General features: G+C 67.1%; 2 protein-coding genes across 2 annotated transcripts; one reads left to right on the top strand and one right to left on the bottom strand.

Moving 5' to 3' along the window:
• Positions 1-231: 231 nt before the first annotated feature.
• LOC130610784 (erythroblast NAD(P)(+)--arginine ADP-ribosyltransferase-like) lies at positions 232-2,182 on the top strand. The gene is made up of 2 exons (XM_057430887.1): positions 232-991; positions 2,034-2,182. The coding sequence occupies exons 1-2, from the start codon at positions 232-234 to the stop codon at positions 2,180-2,182; spliced, it is 909 nt and encodes a 302-aa protein (XP_057286870.1).
• A 3,834-nt stretch (positions 2,183-6,016) lies between these two features.
• Positions 6,017-14,225, bottom strand: RNF121 (ring finger protein 121). The gene is made up of 8 exons (XM_057430890.1): positions 14,180-14,225; positions 12,720-12,861; positions 12,056-12,210; positions 11,486-11,593; positions 10,451-10,571; positions 8,375-8,508; positions 6,548-6,649; positions 6,017-6,213 (listed from the first exon to the last, which is right to left on the bottom strand). Exons 2-8 carry the CDS (start codon positions 12,843-12,845, stop codon positions 6,093-6,095), a joined length of 867 nt encoding a protein of 288 aa, XP_057286873.1. The 5' UTR covers positions 12,846-12,861; positions 14,180-14,225; the 3' UTR covers positions 6,017-6,092.
• Between the last annotated feature and the right edge of the window lie 2,454 nt (positions 14,226-16,679).

Here is a 16,679-nt window from a genome sequence, read left to right on the forward strand (position 1 = left end):
GCTCACTGGGTCCGGGGGAGCTGCTCCCATGGGGGACCCCGCATCCTGCTGCCAGGGCACCCCCCTGTTCCACACGAGCGACGGGGCTGGGGGCTCGGGGTGTCCCAAGAGGGGTGCCCGTGGCTGGGGAGGCAAACGGGGGGATCCGCGGTGTGGGGCAGCCCCATCGCAGGCTGACCCTGCTCTTACCCCCCCCTCCAGCTGCTGCTTGTGGGGCGGCCCCTTCCCTCCATGGAGCGCCTGGTGCTGGGCTTGGTGCTGCTGGCGGCGGGCAGCCCCCTGCCGCTGTCCTCCTCCATCCAGGAGGTGGCCATGGACATGGCCCCCGCCTCCTTCGACGACCGCTACGAGGGCTGCAGCCACCTGATGGAGCGGGAGCTGCCGGAGCTCAACCGCACCGAGTTCGGCACCAACGGCCTCTACGCCGAGGCCTGGAGCCGGGCGGCCGAGGCCTGGAGGCAGCGGCGCGTCCCGCGGGCAGCGGGGCTGCGGCCGGAGCACGCGGTCGCGCTCCTGGCGTACACCATGGAGGGGCCCCTGTACGCGGCCTTCAACGCGGCCGTGCGCGAGGCCGGGGGCTCACGGCAGCGCTACCTGCACGGCTTCCCCTTCAAGGCGCTGCACTTCCTGCTGAGCCAGGCGCTGAGCACCCTGCGGGGCGCCGGGGACCGCGGCCGCTGCCGCCGCGTGTTCCGGGGCGTGCGCGCCGTGCGCTTCACCGCGAGGCGCGGGCAGAGCGTGCGCTTCGGGCACTTCACCTCCAGCTCCCTGCGCAACGGCAGCAGCTTCGGCTGCGACACCTTCTTCACGGTGCACACCTGCTGCGGGGTCCCCATCCGCGACTTCTCCTCGTACCCCGCCGAGGAGGAGGTCCTCATCCCGCCCTCCGAGGTCTTCCAGGTCACCGGCTTCTCCCGCACCGGGCGCGGGTCCCTCATCCAGCTCCGCTCCCAGGGCGCCAACAGCACCTACAACTGCGAGCTGGTGAAAGGTGCACACCCCATGGGATGGGGGGGTGCTCCCCGGCACTGCCGGGGATGGGGCTGCGGGGAGGGCGCTTTGGGTGCACATCAGTGCCTGTCTCGGTGGCAAAGCGTGGCTTGGAATGGCTTGGAATGGCATGGAGTGGCTTGGAATGGCTTGGAATGGCATGGAATGGCTTGGAATGGCTTGGAATGGCTTGGAATGGCATGGAGTGGCTTGGAATGGCTTGGAATGGCATGGAATGGCTTGGAATGGCTTGGAATGGCTTGGAATGGCATGGAATGGCTTGGAATGGCTTGGAATGGCATGGAGTGGCTTGGAATGGCTTGGAATGGCATGGAGTGGCTTGGAATGGCTTGGAATGGCATGGAGTGGCTTGGAATGGCTTGGAATGGCATTGAATGGCACACCATGGCCAGAGACCCCCCTGGAGCCCTGTGTGCAGTTCTGGTGTCCTCAGCATAAGGACCTGGAGCTGCTGGAGAGGGTCCAGAGGAGGGCACGGAGCTGCTGCGAGGGCTGGAGCAGCTCTGCTCTGGAGCCAGGCTGAGAGAGCTGGGCTGGGGCAGCCTGGAGAAGAGAAGGCTCCTGAAGGGGAGACCTGAGAGCAGCTCCAGTGCCTGAAGGGGCTGCAGGAAAGCTGGAGAGGGGCTTGGGACAAGGGATGTAGGGACAGGCCAAGGGGAATGGCTTGAACCTGCCCGAGGGGAGACTGAGCTGAGCTCTTAGGCAGAAGCTCTTCCCTGGGAGGGTGCTGAGGCGCTGGCACAGGGTGCCCAGAGAAGCTGTGGCTGCCCCATCCCTGGCAGTGCTCAAGGCCAGGTTGGACACAGGGGCTTGGAGCAAGCTGCTCTATGGAAGGGGTCCCTGCCCGTGGCTTTAGATGAGCTTTGAGGTCCCTTCCACCCCAACCCATTCCGTGACTCCGGCACAGCGCAGCGCGGCTTGGTGGGGATGGGGCCGTCGGGACGGGGCCGTTGCAGGGACGGGGCCGTCGGGACGGGGCCGCACGGGTCCGTGCCGGTGCTGACGCGCGGTTTCTCCCGCAGAGAAGCGCTGCGGTTCCGCCCCTTGCTCCTTCCGCGCGGCCGAGCCCGGACCCCACCGCTGCGGAGCGACCTCGGCCGGGGCCCCCCCCGGCAGCAGCGCCCCTTGGGGGCTCCTCCTGGCAGCGCTGGCGGCCGCGGGGCGCCCCTGAACCGCGAGGAGCCGGGACCGGGACCCGGAGCCGCCGGGACCGGACGGGGAGGTGCCAGGCCCGGCTCAGCCCCTCCGGGGATACAGCGCGGGGCTCCGGGGCTGAAGCTCGGGCCGGCGGGGGTGGGGGCCGCGGTGCTCTGGCTCGCAGAGGAATAAAGGCTCGCTGTGGGATCGGGGTTCCTGCGGCGCCCTGCGCTGGGGGCGGCTGCAGCCGGGGTCGGCTCCATCCCAGCGCCCCCTTACCCGGAGCATCCCATGGGTGGCGCAGGTCTGGGGGTGCCCCGTGGCTGCCAGCGGCCCCCATGGCACCCAAGGGACCGGGGCTGGGAGCCCGGCACCCCCAGAGCAGGGAGCAGGGCCCTGAGGGGACAGCGTGGGTGCGGAGGGGGACGCGATGCGCTCAGGGCTCTGCCCCCCCCCCCGGTCCCTCTCCTGCCCGCCCCGCTCCCCGCCGCAGGACACGGGCGCCCCGGGGCAGCCTCAACGCGCTTTAATACCGGGGGGTCCCGGGGGGCACCGAGAAGGACGCGCATCACCCCGTCGCGGGCGCATGCGCAGTGGGCCAGCGCAGGTCTGCGCTGCGCGCTCCCGCGGGGCTCAGCAGCACGCAGCGGAAGGCGGTGCGCGCGTGCTGCGCGCCGAAGGGCTCCAGGCGCAGGTCCCGGCTCAGCAGCGCCCCCGCGCCGCGGGGCTGCTCCCTGCAACCAAACCGGGAGCGCTCAGCCCCGGCCGGACCCCCCCCAGCCCCGGGCCGCCCGCCCCGGTCCCCGCTCACCGCAGCGGCCCCTCGCGCGCGGCCCCGGCCGGCGGCAGCCGCTCCACGAAGGAGCCGTTCCCCAGCCAGTAGAGCAGCGCCAGCTCCGGGAGCGCGCTCAGCGCCTCGCAGCGCGCGGTCACGCTCTCACCTGCGGCACGGGCACGCGCGGGGTCGGGAGGGCTCCGGGGGGGGGGGGGGGGGGGGGGGGGGGGTGCCCCCTCCCCGCCCCATCCCATCCCCGGGACCCACCTGGCCGGGGGGGTCGCAGGAGGGTGATGCTGGGGGGCTGCAGGGCCATGGCTCCTGGGGGGGGATGGGGGGGGGGTGAGCGCTGCCCCCCAGGGCCCTTGGGGGGGGGGGGCAGAGAAAGGAGGTGACCCCGAGCCCCCCCCCCCCGAGCCCCCTCGTACCGGTGCAGCGGGAGGTCAGGGCCCAGCAGAGCAGGGACAGGAGGAGCCGGGCTGGGGGGCAGAGATGGGCTCAGTGTTGGGATGCGGCCCTTGAGCTCAGGTAACCCCCCAGGAACAGCCCCCAGCCCTCCCCATCCCATATCCCAGTATCCCCCCGGTACCCCTCCATCACCCCCCCATCACCCCTTAGCATCTCCCCACAGCCGCCAGCATGTCCTCAGCATCCTCCCTCAGCCACCCCCCAGCATCTCCCTGCACCCCCATCGCAGCCCCATAGCACCCCCTCCATCCCCAGCCCCCCGGAGCTGCCCATGGCCCCGTCCAGCTCCGCTGAGTCCCGGGTCGGTCCCCGCCGGCACCGGGCCGGTTCCTCCTCGCGGGCTGTCCCGGTCCAGTTCCCGCCCGTACCGGCCTCACGGAGCGCAGCCATGGGGCAGCGGCCGTGGGGCAGCAGCAGGGGGGCAGCGGCGCTCGGGGCCGCGGCGCTTTTAAGCGGCTGCTGCCAGGAGGGAGCGGCCGCGGTGTGACTCAGCCGGGACCGGCACCGGAACCGCCCCCGGGTTCCCCCGTGCCGCGGCCCCACGGCCACTGCCCCTGTGCCCCACATGTGACGTCCCCTGCGCCATGTCCCGCGAGCCCACATCCTCCGGGCCACGTCCCGTGGGTCCCCTGTGCCTCCCACGGGATATCCCGTGTCCATCCCTTGTGCCACATCCCGTGTCCCTCCCTTGCGCCACATCCCGTGTCCCCACAGCCAGCGTCCCCTGCCCCTGTGCCCCCCATGTCCTCAGTGCCACATCCTCACATTCCCTGTGCCCCTCATCCCACACCCCCTGTGCACATCTCTTATGCCCACGTCCCCCATCCCCTGTGTCCCCCCCACGCCCATGGACACCCCGGGGACACAGAACCGGGTCCCATCCAGGCTCGGGGCTTCCACCGGGATGAGGCTGGAAGCCCCACAACCCCTCCATGGGCAGGGGCAGCTCCATGGGACCGGGCTCTGAAAAACCTTGGCAAAGCCCCAGATCCTGCCTGGTTCCAGGCAGCTCCCGGCGCATCCCAGCGGGGCAGCACCCACAGAGCCCGGCGTGGGGACACCCCACAGCGCAGTGACGTGGCCCCATCGCACACCTCCCCCATATCCCCCGTGTCCCCAGCCCCACTGGGGCTGCGGCGCCCACAAGAAGCACCCACGGCCAAGTCTGGGTCCAGGACTCGTGTTCCGCTGTTTGGCACCAGGCGCCGACGCGGCTTCACCCAAACCAGAGCCCAAGGCCCCGCTGCGAGGCCCCTGCCCGCATCCAGGGCAACGCCGCATCGCATGTCCACAGCCAACCACGGCGTGTCCCCAACCACGGCATGTCCCCAACCATGGCACGACCCAACCATGGCGTGTCCCCAGCCATGGTGTGATCCCAACCATGGCATGACCCCAACCATGGTGTGATCCCAACCACGGCATGACCCCAACCATGGCATGATCCCAACCACGGCATGACCCCAACCATGGTGTGATCCCAACCACGGCATGACCCCAACCATGGCATGTCCCCAACCATGGAGTGTCTCCAACCATGATGAGTCCCAACCACGGTATGACCCCAACCATGGCGCGTCCCCAACCATGGAGTGTCTCCAACCATGATGAGTCCCAACCACGGTATGACCCCAACCATGGCGCGTCCCCAGCCATGGAGTGTCCCCAGCCACGGCGTGGCCCCAACCACGGCATGACCCCAACCATGGCGCGTCCCCAGCCATGGAGTGTCCCCAACCACGGTGTGACCCCAGCCACGGCGTGGCCCCAACCACGGCTCGTCCCCAACCATGGCACGACCCAACCATGGCGTGTCCCCAACCACGGCATGTCCCCAACCATGGCGTGATCCCAACCACGGCATGTCCCCAACCATGGCACGACCCAACCATGGCGTGTCCCCAACCATGGTGTGATCCCAACCATGGCGTGATGCCAACCACGGCATGACCCCAACCATGGTGTGATCCCAACCACGGCGTGTCCCCAACCATGGTGTGATCCCAACCACGGCATGACCCCAACCATGGCATGTCCCCAACCATGGCGTGATCCCAACCATGGAGTGTCCCCAACCATGATGAGTCCCAACCACGGCATGACCCCAACCATGGCGTGTCCCCAGCCATGGAGTGTCCCCAACCACGGCATGACCCCAACCATGGTGTGACCCCAACCATGGTGTGACCCCAACCATGGTGTGACCCCAACCACGGTGTGACCCCAACCACGGCTCGTCCCCAGCCGGCGCCCTCGGGGACCCCGCGGGTGCCCCCACGCACGGGTGCTGGGGTCCGTGCCCGGGCTCAAGGGGGCTGCGGCGCAGGGAGCGCGGCTCCCACCCGCGCTGCCCCCCACGGGGCCACCAGCGCAGGGCCGGGACACGGAGCGCAGCGGCCCCGGGCCCGTTCTGAACGTACAAAACCGGGAGCTACAAAAGGGCCCCCGGGGCTCGGCTCCGCCCGGCGCCCCTCCAGCCCCCGGGGCAGCGGCTCCTGCGCAGCCCCGCGGGCCCCGCATCCCGGCCTGGCCGCTGCGGGGCTCAGCCCTCGGGGCGGCAGCGGGAGGAGCGCAGGGCAGGGCCGGGAGCGGCTCCGCGGGCTGCGATAGAAACCTTTACGTACGCGGGAAAAGGAGCCTTTAAAAACGAGCCCCGGCGCCGGGTCCGGCCCCGCAGGGGCAGCCGAGGGGCTCCGCCGCGCTACTCCAGCCCCAGGATGTAGTTGATGCCCTGCACCAGGCCGATGATGACGGGCTGCCAGGCCACCAGGTACCGCAGCCAGTCCAGCAGCTGCCCGTACATGACGTGGGGCCGCTCCCAGCTGGGCGGGAAGGAGTTAAAGAGCCGCGGAGAGAGGAGCCGAGCACCGGGATCCAGGCGAGGAGCCGGCCCCGCGCCTCCATGAGGACGGGAGCCGGGGGCAGGCAGGACCCGGCTCCCCCCCGGCCCGGAGGAGGCTCATTCCCATGGGAACATCGAGGCTGCCCCATCCCGGGCAGGGCTCAAGGCCAGGCTGGGCACAGGGGCTGGGAGCAAAGCTGCTCCAGGGGAAGGTGCCCCCGGGGGCTGGAACTGGAGGAGCTTTCGGCTCCCTTGAACCCATGGCACATCCCAAACCCCACGCGTGCCCTTCGCAAGGCGAGGAGAAAGGATACGGGTTACTGAACATCCTCTTGAGATCCACCTTCTCTTTGCAGTACGGACACGTCTGCTTCTTGCCCACGATGCACCAGCCCCGGATGCAGAACTCGTGGAACCTGGGAGCAGCAGGTTAAGGAGAACAGCCTCAGGCTGCGGGACACGGGGGACGGGACCACGCGTGGGGAAAACCATTGAGCTGCCTTGGAACCCCAGCCCAGAGCCACTGCACAGGGCAGGAAGCGTCCCCCGGGTGAGGACGGATGCGTTGCTCAATGCTGCCTTTCCCAGAAGGAGCAGAACCTTCCAGGCACACGGGAAGGGGCTCGTGGGGCCACGGTCTTACAGGGGTAACACCCGCATGGGACCGGGGGGCTCCACGGTCCCAGGGCGAGACCCAGCCCCGGGGATGTGGAGGGGCCCTCGGTGGCTTTGTGGATCCCGGGTGGAGCTCCAGGAACTGCCCAAAGCCGGCCCCGTGCACGAGGGGCGGCTCCTGGGGATGAGCGGTGCCTCCGGCTCTGACCCGGGGGGGATTCACCCCGGGAGCCATGGGGAAGCAGGAGGCGGCTCCCCCGGCACCAGGGGCCGCGCTGCCCCGGCCCGCGGGGAGCAGAGCCCCGGGCACGGGGTGAGAGGGGCCGGGAAGCCCCGGAGCCTGCTCCTGGGGCTGGAACTCAGGAGCGGGGCTCGCTGAGCGTGACCTTTGCTCAGAGCCCGCTCTGGAAACCACCCGTGGGCAGGAGCCACAGGAAGATGCCAGCTCCAGCTGAGTCACGCTGGAAACCCCGCCCGGGCAGGGCTGTGACGGCGCTGCCAGGAGCCCCAGAGCCCCAGCAGCTGAGGGGAGCCTGGAATCCTGCATCCAGCTCCGGGGAACAGCACACGAGGGACCGGGAGCTGCTGGAGCGGGTCCAGAGGAGGGCACGGAGCTGCTGCGAGGGCTGGAGCAGCTCTGCCCTGGAGCCAGGCTGAGAGAGCTGGGCTGGGGCAGCCTGGAGGAGAGAAGGCTCCTGAAGGGGAGACCTGAGAGCAGCTCCAGTGCCTGAAGGGGCTGCAGGAAAGCTGGAGAGGGGCTTGGGACAAGGGATGTAGGGACAGGCCAAGGGGAATGGCTTTAACCTGCCCGAGGGGAGACTGAGCTGAGCTCTTAGGCAGAAGCTCTTCCCTGGGAGGGTGCTGAGGCGCTGGCACAGGGTGCCCAGAGAAGCTGTGGCTGCCCCATCCCTGGCAGTGCTCAAGGCCAGGTTGGACACAGGGACTTGGAGCAAGCTGCTCCGGTGGAAGGGGGATTTGGCCGAGGCAGCTGGAGCGTGAGGAGCAGAGCAGGAGCAGGAGCAGGAGCAGAGCAGGAGCAGGAGCAGGAGCAGGAGCAGGTGCAGAGCAGGAGCAGAGCAGGAGCAGAGCAGGAGCAGGAGCAGGAGCAGGAGCAGGGGCAGGGGCAGGGGCAGGAGCAGGAGCAGGAGCAGAGCAGGAGCAGGAGCAGGAGCAGGAGCAGGAGCAGGAGCAGGTGCAGAGCAGGAGCAGGAGCAGGAGCAGGAGCAGAGCAGGAGCAGAGCAGGAGCAGGAGCAGAGCAGGAGCAGGAGCAGGAGCAGGAGCAGGAGCAGAGCAGGAGCAGGAGCAGGAGCAGGAGCAGGAGCAGGAGCAGGAGCAGGAGCAGGAGCAGGAGCGGAGCAGGAGCAGGAGCAGGAGCAGAGCAGGAGCAGGAGCGGAGCAGGAGCAGGAGCAGAGCAGGAGCAGGAGCAGAGCAGGAGCAGGAGCAGAGCAGGAGCAGGAGCAGGAGCAGGAGCAGAGGCAGGAGCAGAGCAGGAGCAGGAGCAGGAGCAGAGCAGGAGCAGGATACACGTGGTTGCAGGACAGCCGGTAGGTGTTCTCCAGGATCCCCTCCTCGTTGACATCCACCAGGATGCGTTGGCCGCACACGGCGCAGACGCTGTCGGAGAGGTGCTTGGTCGGCATCCCCGAGGCGCTGTAGAACTGCGCGAGGGCAGAGAGCGGTGACACACGGGGACAGGGGGCACAGGGCAGCACCCCCCCACCTTCGGGGGTTACAAACCCTGTTGTGGGTCCCCGGACACAACCACAACAGCGCAGGAGCTGCTCGGGGATGGGGACCCCATCGCAGCCCAGCCCCACAGCAGGGACCAGCTCCTCCGCTGGCTCAGGACATGCTGCGGGTCACAGCTTCCACCCATGGGCTGCAGCCCCAAAGGTGCCTGGAGCTTGCAGGGATGAAGAGCAAAGCCTGGAGCAGCCCCCCCAGCCACTTCCAGCCCACTGGAGCACCCAGGAGGGTCTCCCCACACACAGCTCCAACCCTCCAGGCTCCGGGGATGGAGCCCCCCAGTCACTTGTGCTGTGTCCCAGCGGGGAGACAGGGAATCACGGAGTGCCTCAAGCCAGAAGGACCCATAGAGACCACTGGGGACAACTCTGCTCCTCACAGGACTACCTCAAACTAAACCATGTGGCCAAAAGCATCGTCCTTGAGCTGTGGCTGCCCTGGTGCAGGGACCAAACACCCTCCAAGCGATGAGCCTTTTCCTCGTGTCCAACCTGAACATCCCCTGATGCAGCCTCATGGAATCATGGAATGGTTTGGGATGAAGGGAGCTCAAAGCTCCTCCAGCCCCAACCCCTGCCACGGGCAGGGACCCCTTCCATAGGGCAGCTTGCTCCAAGCCCCTGTGTCCAACCTGGCCTTGAACACTGCTAGGAATGGGGCAGCCACAGCTTCTCTGGGCACCCTGTGCCAGCGCCTCAGCACCCTCCCAGGGAAGAGCTTCTGCCTAAGAGCTCAGCTCAGTCTCCCCTCGGGCAGGTTCAAGCCATTCTCCTTGGCCTGGCCCTACATCCCTTGTCCCAAGCCCCTCTCCAGCTTTTCTGCAGCCCCTTCAGGCACTGGAGCTGCTCTCAGGTCTCCCCTTCAGGAGCCTTCTCTTCTCCAGGCTGCCCCAGCCAAGTGCCCTCTGCTGCTCCTGCTCTTGTGCCCCTGCCCTGGGCACACTCCGGTTGTTTGAGGTGCCCAAAGCTGCAGAGGACTCGAGGTGGGGCCACACCAGCCCCTTGCAGAGTGGGACAATCAGCTGGGGCACCCCAGGCCACTGCTGGCTCCTACTGAAGCTGCTGCCGACCCAAACCCAGATCTCTCCTGTGGGGCTGCTCTCCAGCCTCTCCTGCCCCAGCTTCCACATGGATCCAGGATTCCCCATCCCAGGAGAGCCTCACTTGCTCTCGTTAAGCCTCTGCTGGCCAGGGGTTGCTCAGCTCTCTCCAGCTCTCCCTGCAGGGCCTCTCCACAGCTCCTCCTAGCTCAGCATCACCGGCACAGCAAGGCCCTGGCAGCCCTGCAGCCCCACAGGGAGCACCAAACCCACTGCAGACCTGTCCTGGGTGCATGGGGGGGACACACCTGGGTGCTGCTGAGGTGCCCCAGTGCGAGGGGACGCAGCGAGGGGCTGCAGCTCCCAGGCTGGCCAGGGAGAACCTCCAGGGAGCAGAAAGCTCCAAGAGGAGGAAACATCAAGGCCAGGCCCTCAGGAGCTGCTCCAAAGCAGCCCCAGGGTCCTGGGTCAGGCAGTGTTGGTGGAGCAGGGTTCTTGCTGCCAGGCGAGGGTGTTAAAGGGCTCAGGGCACTGCTGCAGGCCCAGGGAGGGCAACACGTGTTGGGGTTCAGAGGGGTGAGCAGATCCTTCCACTCCTCTGCTCTGTGCTCCGGGCACGGGGCAGGCTCCACCCTCAAGGATGGGTCTGGCCTGACCCTGGCAGCTCAGAGGCTGTGCCTCGGGGGTGCACAGCAGCCTCAGGGAGCTCCTCCTCTCCTCGAGGTGGGACCTCAGTGAGCAGGGGCAAAGCTGCTGCCGTGAGCGAGGCGAGTGACAGGGTGCAGCCCCCCGTGAGAGCGCAGGGGAGCACTCACCCCGATGGTGGAGGCCATGTAGTCTGCACACATCTCGGCGAAGTCCCGCTCCAACACCCCATAGTAGAGGCCATAGAAGAGGAGGGAGATCCCGAAGTCCATGGCGTCTTCTGGCTTGATTCTGCAAGAGAGGAGCCCACTGACACCAAGGACCTAGCGCTGGGGCTGCTGTGGTGCAGAGCCAAATGACAGAGCCACAGCATGAACCACTCACAGGAGCAACCCACGCGGCACCGGGGAGCATCACCCACACAGGTGCTGTAGGTGCAACCCCGGCCCTGCCTCTGAGCCACTGCACCTTGCTTGGCTACACGTGGCACTGGAGCGGAGGCATGGACCTAACACCCAAAGTGTGCCATGGAGCCAGGCTGAGAGCTGGGCTGGGGCAGCCTGGAGAAGAGAAGGCTCCTGAAGGGGAGACCTGAGAGCAGCTCCAGTGCCTGAAGGGGCTGCAGGAAAGCTGGAGAGGGGCTTGGGACAAGGGATGGAGGGCCAGGCCAAGGGGAATGGCTTGGAAGGGGCTTGGAGCAAGCTGCTCTGGTGGAAGGTGTCCCTGCCTATGGCAGGGGTTGGAGCTGGATGAGCCCTAAGGACCCTTCAACCCAAATCAGTCTGGGATTCCATGGCTCCACCTCGTGCACCAGAGCAGCTCCCAGTAAGCCTCAGTTAACGCCTCCACACCCCTGCAGGTCTGCTCAGCTTCCAGAGAAGGGGACAACCACCCAAACCATGAAGATGACCTGGGCCAGGCTCCTCTGCTACCGCACTGGGGCTGCTGCTTGTGCTTTGTCAGGGTCCCAAATCCCACTGATGCTCCCAGGCCGGACACCATGGAGCTGCAGATGCAGCTGAGCCACCTGAGGTACCACCACCAAACCCAAGACTGCCCCCCCCCACAGGGAGAGGACCCCCCAAAAGCTGCTCTGACCCTGCTCATCCTCAGCTTGCCAATGACACAGGTGTGCCCCAGCGCTGTGGCCAGCTCCCCATGCCGCATGGAGGGTTCCAGCCCTGACAGGAGCAGGATTCACTCACCTGAACAATAAGTTAAGCCCAAAGAGGGTGAACATCACAGCCACGTAGCCCACGATGCCGGTGGCGTAGCTGATCTTGTATATTAGTAGAAACCATTTATAAACCAACCTGTAAGGAAGGAACCCAGGATTGAGCTGGTTGCTCCCAAAACCTGGGGCTGCCCCATCCCTGGCAGTGTCCAAGGCCAGGTTGGACACAGGGGCTTGGAGCAAGCTGCTCTATGGAAGGGGTCCCTGCCCGTGGCAGGGGTTGGAGCTGGAGGGGCTTTCAGCTCCCTTCATCCCAACCCATCCCATGATTCCATGATCCAGCAGTGCCATGGGCTGCTCGGTGCCTGACACCCAAACCAGCAGCCTCAGCATCTCTGAAGGCCACATCCAGGTGTGTTTCACACTGGGAATGCCCTTGGTGAGGCTCCCAGCACCACAGCCCGGGGGCCACGTGCACGGGGCTGGATGCCGGCGAGTGCCTGATGCCACCCAGGGGCAAAGTCTGCGGTGGCACAAGGGGAGCTTGCCCCTTGCCAGGGCTGCCCCGGGGCTGAGGAGCTCCCTGGGGACCTGCACTAACCTGGGCGTTGTCTGCACCAGAGGTTTCCGTGTTGCCCTGAAGGTGACAAAGGCTGTGACTGCTGAGAAGAGCACCCAGATGACCAGGAACCGCCACCAGTTGAGCTTGATGGTGAAGTACAGAGGCACCACCCACATCTGGAAGAGGGTCACCATCTGTGGGGCACGGGAGAGGCTTTTGGAGCCGGGCCTCTGCTCATCACACGTCAGAAACGCCCTCCCAGCCCTGGCAGCCCTTCTCCCACCTGCTTCAAGGGGATAAAGGGCATCTATGGGCGTGGAGCTGAGCTCCTGTGCTGCCTCCAGAAGGGAATGGGCAAAGGGGCTTGGTCTGAAGTTCACGGAGGAGCCTGGAGACACCCATCACGGTGAGGCCATCAGGGTGAGGTTGGCTCAGGTGCAATAAGAAGCAAGGAGCCTCCCTCACTTCCATGGGGAAGCACCCGGAGAACGTGGCTCCTCTTTGCGTCACCCTCGGGACAGCCCCCGAGATGCACTGCTCCCATCACCCAGTGCCAAAGCACGATGTGAAACTGGGTTACCAGCCCTGAGGAGGTGCATCCCTCCTCATCCCCGGCCGGAATCCCGGGAAGACAACGGGTGCCGGAGCAGCAGGCAAGGAGAAGGCCAGGAACACACGAGGCCAGCAGGGATCAGGCACTCACATTGTAGGAGCGAGGGTGCCTCTGCTTCCACTGCACCAGGAGGAGCTGGGCCACCACGAGCGTGGCGATGAGGATGAGCACCATCTCGGCGTGCATGGCCTCGTGCCCGCGGTGCTTGGCGTGCATCCGGGCGTGCTCCACCCTGCACGGACGGGGAAGGAGCCTGAGGCACGCGTGGGGACACGGCAGAGCCGGGACACTGCGCGGGGACGGGGGCCCGTGGGACTAAAGGGGACCCCGAGATGGGCTCGGGGTTTACGGGGGGAGCGGAGCTGCCATCGGCACATCCCAGAGCCTCTCCCTGCCCCAGCGACGCCCGGAGCCACTCCTGGAGCTCTGTGACCCCAGCACAGGGGGGACCTGGAGCTGCTGGAGCGGGTCCAGAGGAGGGCACGGGGATGCTGCGAGGGCTGGAGCAGCTCTGCTCTGGAGCCAGGCTGAGAGAGCTGGGCTGGGGCAGCCTGGAGAAGAGAAGGCTCCTGAAGGGGAGACCTGAGAGCAGCTCCAGTGCCTGAAGGGGCTGCAGGAAACCTGGAGAGGGGCTTGGGACAAGGGATGCAGGGCCAGGCCAAGGGGAATGGCTTTACGCCGCCATCCCAACCCATTCCATGACCCCGCGCTTTCAGCCCGGGGCGCAGCGAGGGCTGTGCCGGCGATGGCACAGCAGGAGCAGAGCAGGAGCAGGAGCAGGAGCAGAGCAGGAGCAGGAGCAGGAGCAGGAGCAGGAGCAGAGCAGGAGCAGGAGCAGGAGCAGAGCAGGAGCAGGAGCAGGAGCAGGAGCAGGAGCAGGAGCAGAGCAGGAGCAGGAGCAGGAGCAGGAGCAGGAGCAGGAGCAGGAGCAGGAGCAGGAGCAGGAGCAGGAGCAGGAGCAGGAGCAGGAGCAGGAGCAGGAGCAGGAGCAGGAGCAGAGCAGGAGCAGGAGCAGGAGCATGAGCAGAGCAGGAGTGGCCTGACGCAGGTGAGGAGCAGGAGCAGGAGCAGGAGCAGGAGCAGGAGCAGGAGCAGGAGCAGGAGCAGGAGCAGGAGCAGGAGCAGGAGCAGGAGCAGGAGCAGGAGCAGGAGCAGGAGCAGGAGCAGGAGCAGGAGCAGGAGCAGGAGCAGGAGCAGGAGCAGCAGCAGGAGCAGGAGCAGGAGCAGAGCAGGAGCAGGAGCGGAGCAGGAGCAGAGCAGGAGCAGGAGCGGAGCAGGAGCAGAGCAGGAGCAGGGGCAGGAGCAGGAGCAGGAGCAGGAGCAGAGCAGGAGCGGGAGCAGGAGCAGGAGCAGGAGCAGGAGCAGGAGCAGAGCAGGAGCAGGAGCAGGAGCAGGAGCAGGAGCAGGAGCAGGAGCAGGAGCAGGAGCAGGAGCAGGAGCAGAGCAGGAGCAGGAGCAGAGCAGGAGCAGAGCAGGGGCAGGAGCAGGAGCAGGAGCAGGAGCACTGCGGCATGGCTCCATGCACGGCTCCATGCACGGCACAGACTCACCTCCACCGCTCCTCCGGGGACAGGTGGGACAGATCCACCTGCGGGGGGACAGAGGCGTGAGCACGCACCGCCCCGGCCCGGCCGCCCGGGTAATGGCCAGCACAAGGCTGCCCTGCAGGAGGAACATCAGCAGAGCACCCCCATCTCCTGCCACAGCTCCCCTGGACACCCCGGAGCTGCTCCTGGGGAACTCGGAGGTTTAAATGACGAACCCGCCGTGAGGCTGCAGCCCAGAGCTGCCCCCGGGCCCTGCCGGCAGCACGGGGCGAGCTCGGAGCACCCCGCTCCTCCGCGCCCTCCTGCTCCTCCATCAGCTCCATCTCCTTGAACTCCCTGCAGCCAAGGCTGTCCCAGCCATCCCATTCCCAAGGAATGGGTTCACTCCCCACATCCGCATCCCAGCCAGGCACCCCTGGGAGCAATCCCAACGCACGGCCAGAACAGAGCCCCAGACCCCAGCGTGGCCCAGGACAGGGAACAGCACCCGCAGCCAGTGACGAACCATTGCCAAACCACCCCGGTTCGGAGGGGAGAAGGAGGATTTGGGAAGCGCTGACACGGCTGAAGGCTCCCCCAGGCTTCCCAAAGCTCTTCCCACAGGAGCCGCTGTTATGAGGGATCACGGGGCTGCCCTTTGGACCAGCACAGCCCTGGGATCACCTTTCAGTCCCTCCTGGAGCTGCAGCTCTGCCAAGGAGCTGAGGAGGCCTCGGGCAATGGGGACACCCCCATGGACACACAGGGCAGCAAAGCAGGCAGAGGGAACCGGGTCCAGAGGGACAAACATGGAACCAGCTGGGAAAGAGCTTCAGGAGCATCCAGTGCAACCATCGCCCCACGGCCACCACTGCCCCATGGCACTGAGGCCTCGTCTCCATGGGGTGTGAGGTGCCTGCAGCCCTGCCCTGGGCAGCCTGTTCCAATGCCTGAGCACCCTCTGGGGCAGGAATTGTTCCTCAGCTCCATCTAAACCTGCCCTGGTGCAGCTTGAGGCCGGTTCCTCTTGTCCCATCCCTTGTTCCTTGGGAGCAGAGCCCAGCCCCTCCTGGCTCCATCCTCCTGGCAGGCAGTTGCAGGGGTTGGTACGGACACAAGGACCCCAGATCCCTATGGGAACTCTCCATGAGGGGTGTGGGGCCGGGCTCTGGTTCCCCTCCAGCCCGCAAGGACCCCAGGGATGCCCTGGAGCTGCGGGCACAGCTCAGCCCCGGGCCCCGGGCTCCAGGCAGGGCGGCCACAGGAGATGGGTGCACAGGAACCGGCTCCACCTCAGCCGGGCTCAGGGTGCTCGTGGGACACGTGGCAGGGACTGCAGGGCTGCTCCCATGGGTGCACCAAGCTGCTGAGCTTCCTCTGCGGCGCTTAATGAGAGCCCAGGGGAGGGCAGGAGGAGGCAGAGCGGCTGCGAGCTGCTCCCACACCGGGCATGGGGAGATGGGGTCCCCGAGGAGCACCTCAGGGCTCAGAGCGATGCCAGCTCCCTGCTGGAGCTGCCCTGGAAGGGGCAGGAGTGGAGCTGCTGCGAGGGCTGGAGCAGCTCTGCCCTGGAGCCAGGCTGAGAGAGCTGGGCTGGGGCAGCCTGGAGAAGAGAAGGCTCCTGAAGGGGAGACCTGAGAGCAGCTCCAGTGCCTGAAGGGGCTGCAGGAAAGCTGGAGAGGGGCTTGGGACAAGGGATGTAGGGCCAGGCCAAGGGGAATGGCTTTAACCTGCCCCAGGGGAGACTGAGCTGAGCTCTTAGGCAGAAGCTCTTCCCTGGGAGGGTGCTGAGGCGCTGGCACAGGGTGCCCAGAGAAGCTGTGGCTGCCCCATCCCTGGCAGTGCTCAAGGCCAGGTTGGACACAGGGGCTTGGAGCAAGCTGCTCTATGGAAGGGGTCCCTGCCCGGGGCAGGGGCGGGAGCTGGATGGGCTGTAGGGTCCCTTCATCCCAAGCCATTGCAGGATCTAATTCCCAGCTCCAGACCCAATCGCCCCTCGATCCCAGCACTGAGCCTCCAGCTCCCACAATAACTTCATTACAGGGAGCATCGGGATGAGACCAGCGCCCCGGTGCCCCGCAGGCAGGACCTGACCCTCCCATAGCCCCCTCTGCCCCACGCCACCGAACCCCAGCTCTGCTCCAGCGGTGACACCGAAGCTCGGCCCCATTCGGATCCCACCCAGTGCCGTGGCCGCTCTGCCCCCCAGCCCCAGCGGCACCCAGAGGGGCCCCCTCACCCTGAGCGCGTTGTGCAGGGGTCTCAGGGGGGGTTGGACCCTCGGCTCCTCTGCTCAGGAACCAAGGGGGCCACAGGCAGCGGGAGCAGGGAGATCCCAGCGGATCCAACCCCATCCCGAGCCCGGATGGAGCTCGATACGGATGTGTGCCCCCATGGGGGCGGGTTCCGGGGGGTCCCAGCCCCATGGGTGTCACCTCCCCGTTCAGCCCCAGGGGCTGGCTCCTGAACACCAGGAATTCCACGTCCAGGGCTCACAGGCTCCGGACCTTCCCTGCCGCCGGCC

The sequence above is a fragment of the Pezoporus wallicus genome, unplaced genomic scaffold (genome assembly GCF_028554395.1).
Source record: "Pezoporus wallicus isolate ANWC-B61680 ecotype Strahan unplaced genomic scaffold, APGP_CSIRO_Pwel_v1 contig_8523, whole genome shotgun sequence".
NCBI lineage: Eukaryota > Metazoa > Chordata > Aves > Psittaciformes > Psittacidae > Pezoporus > Pezoporus wallicus.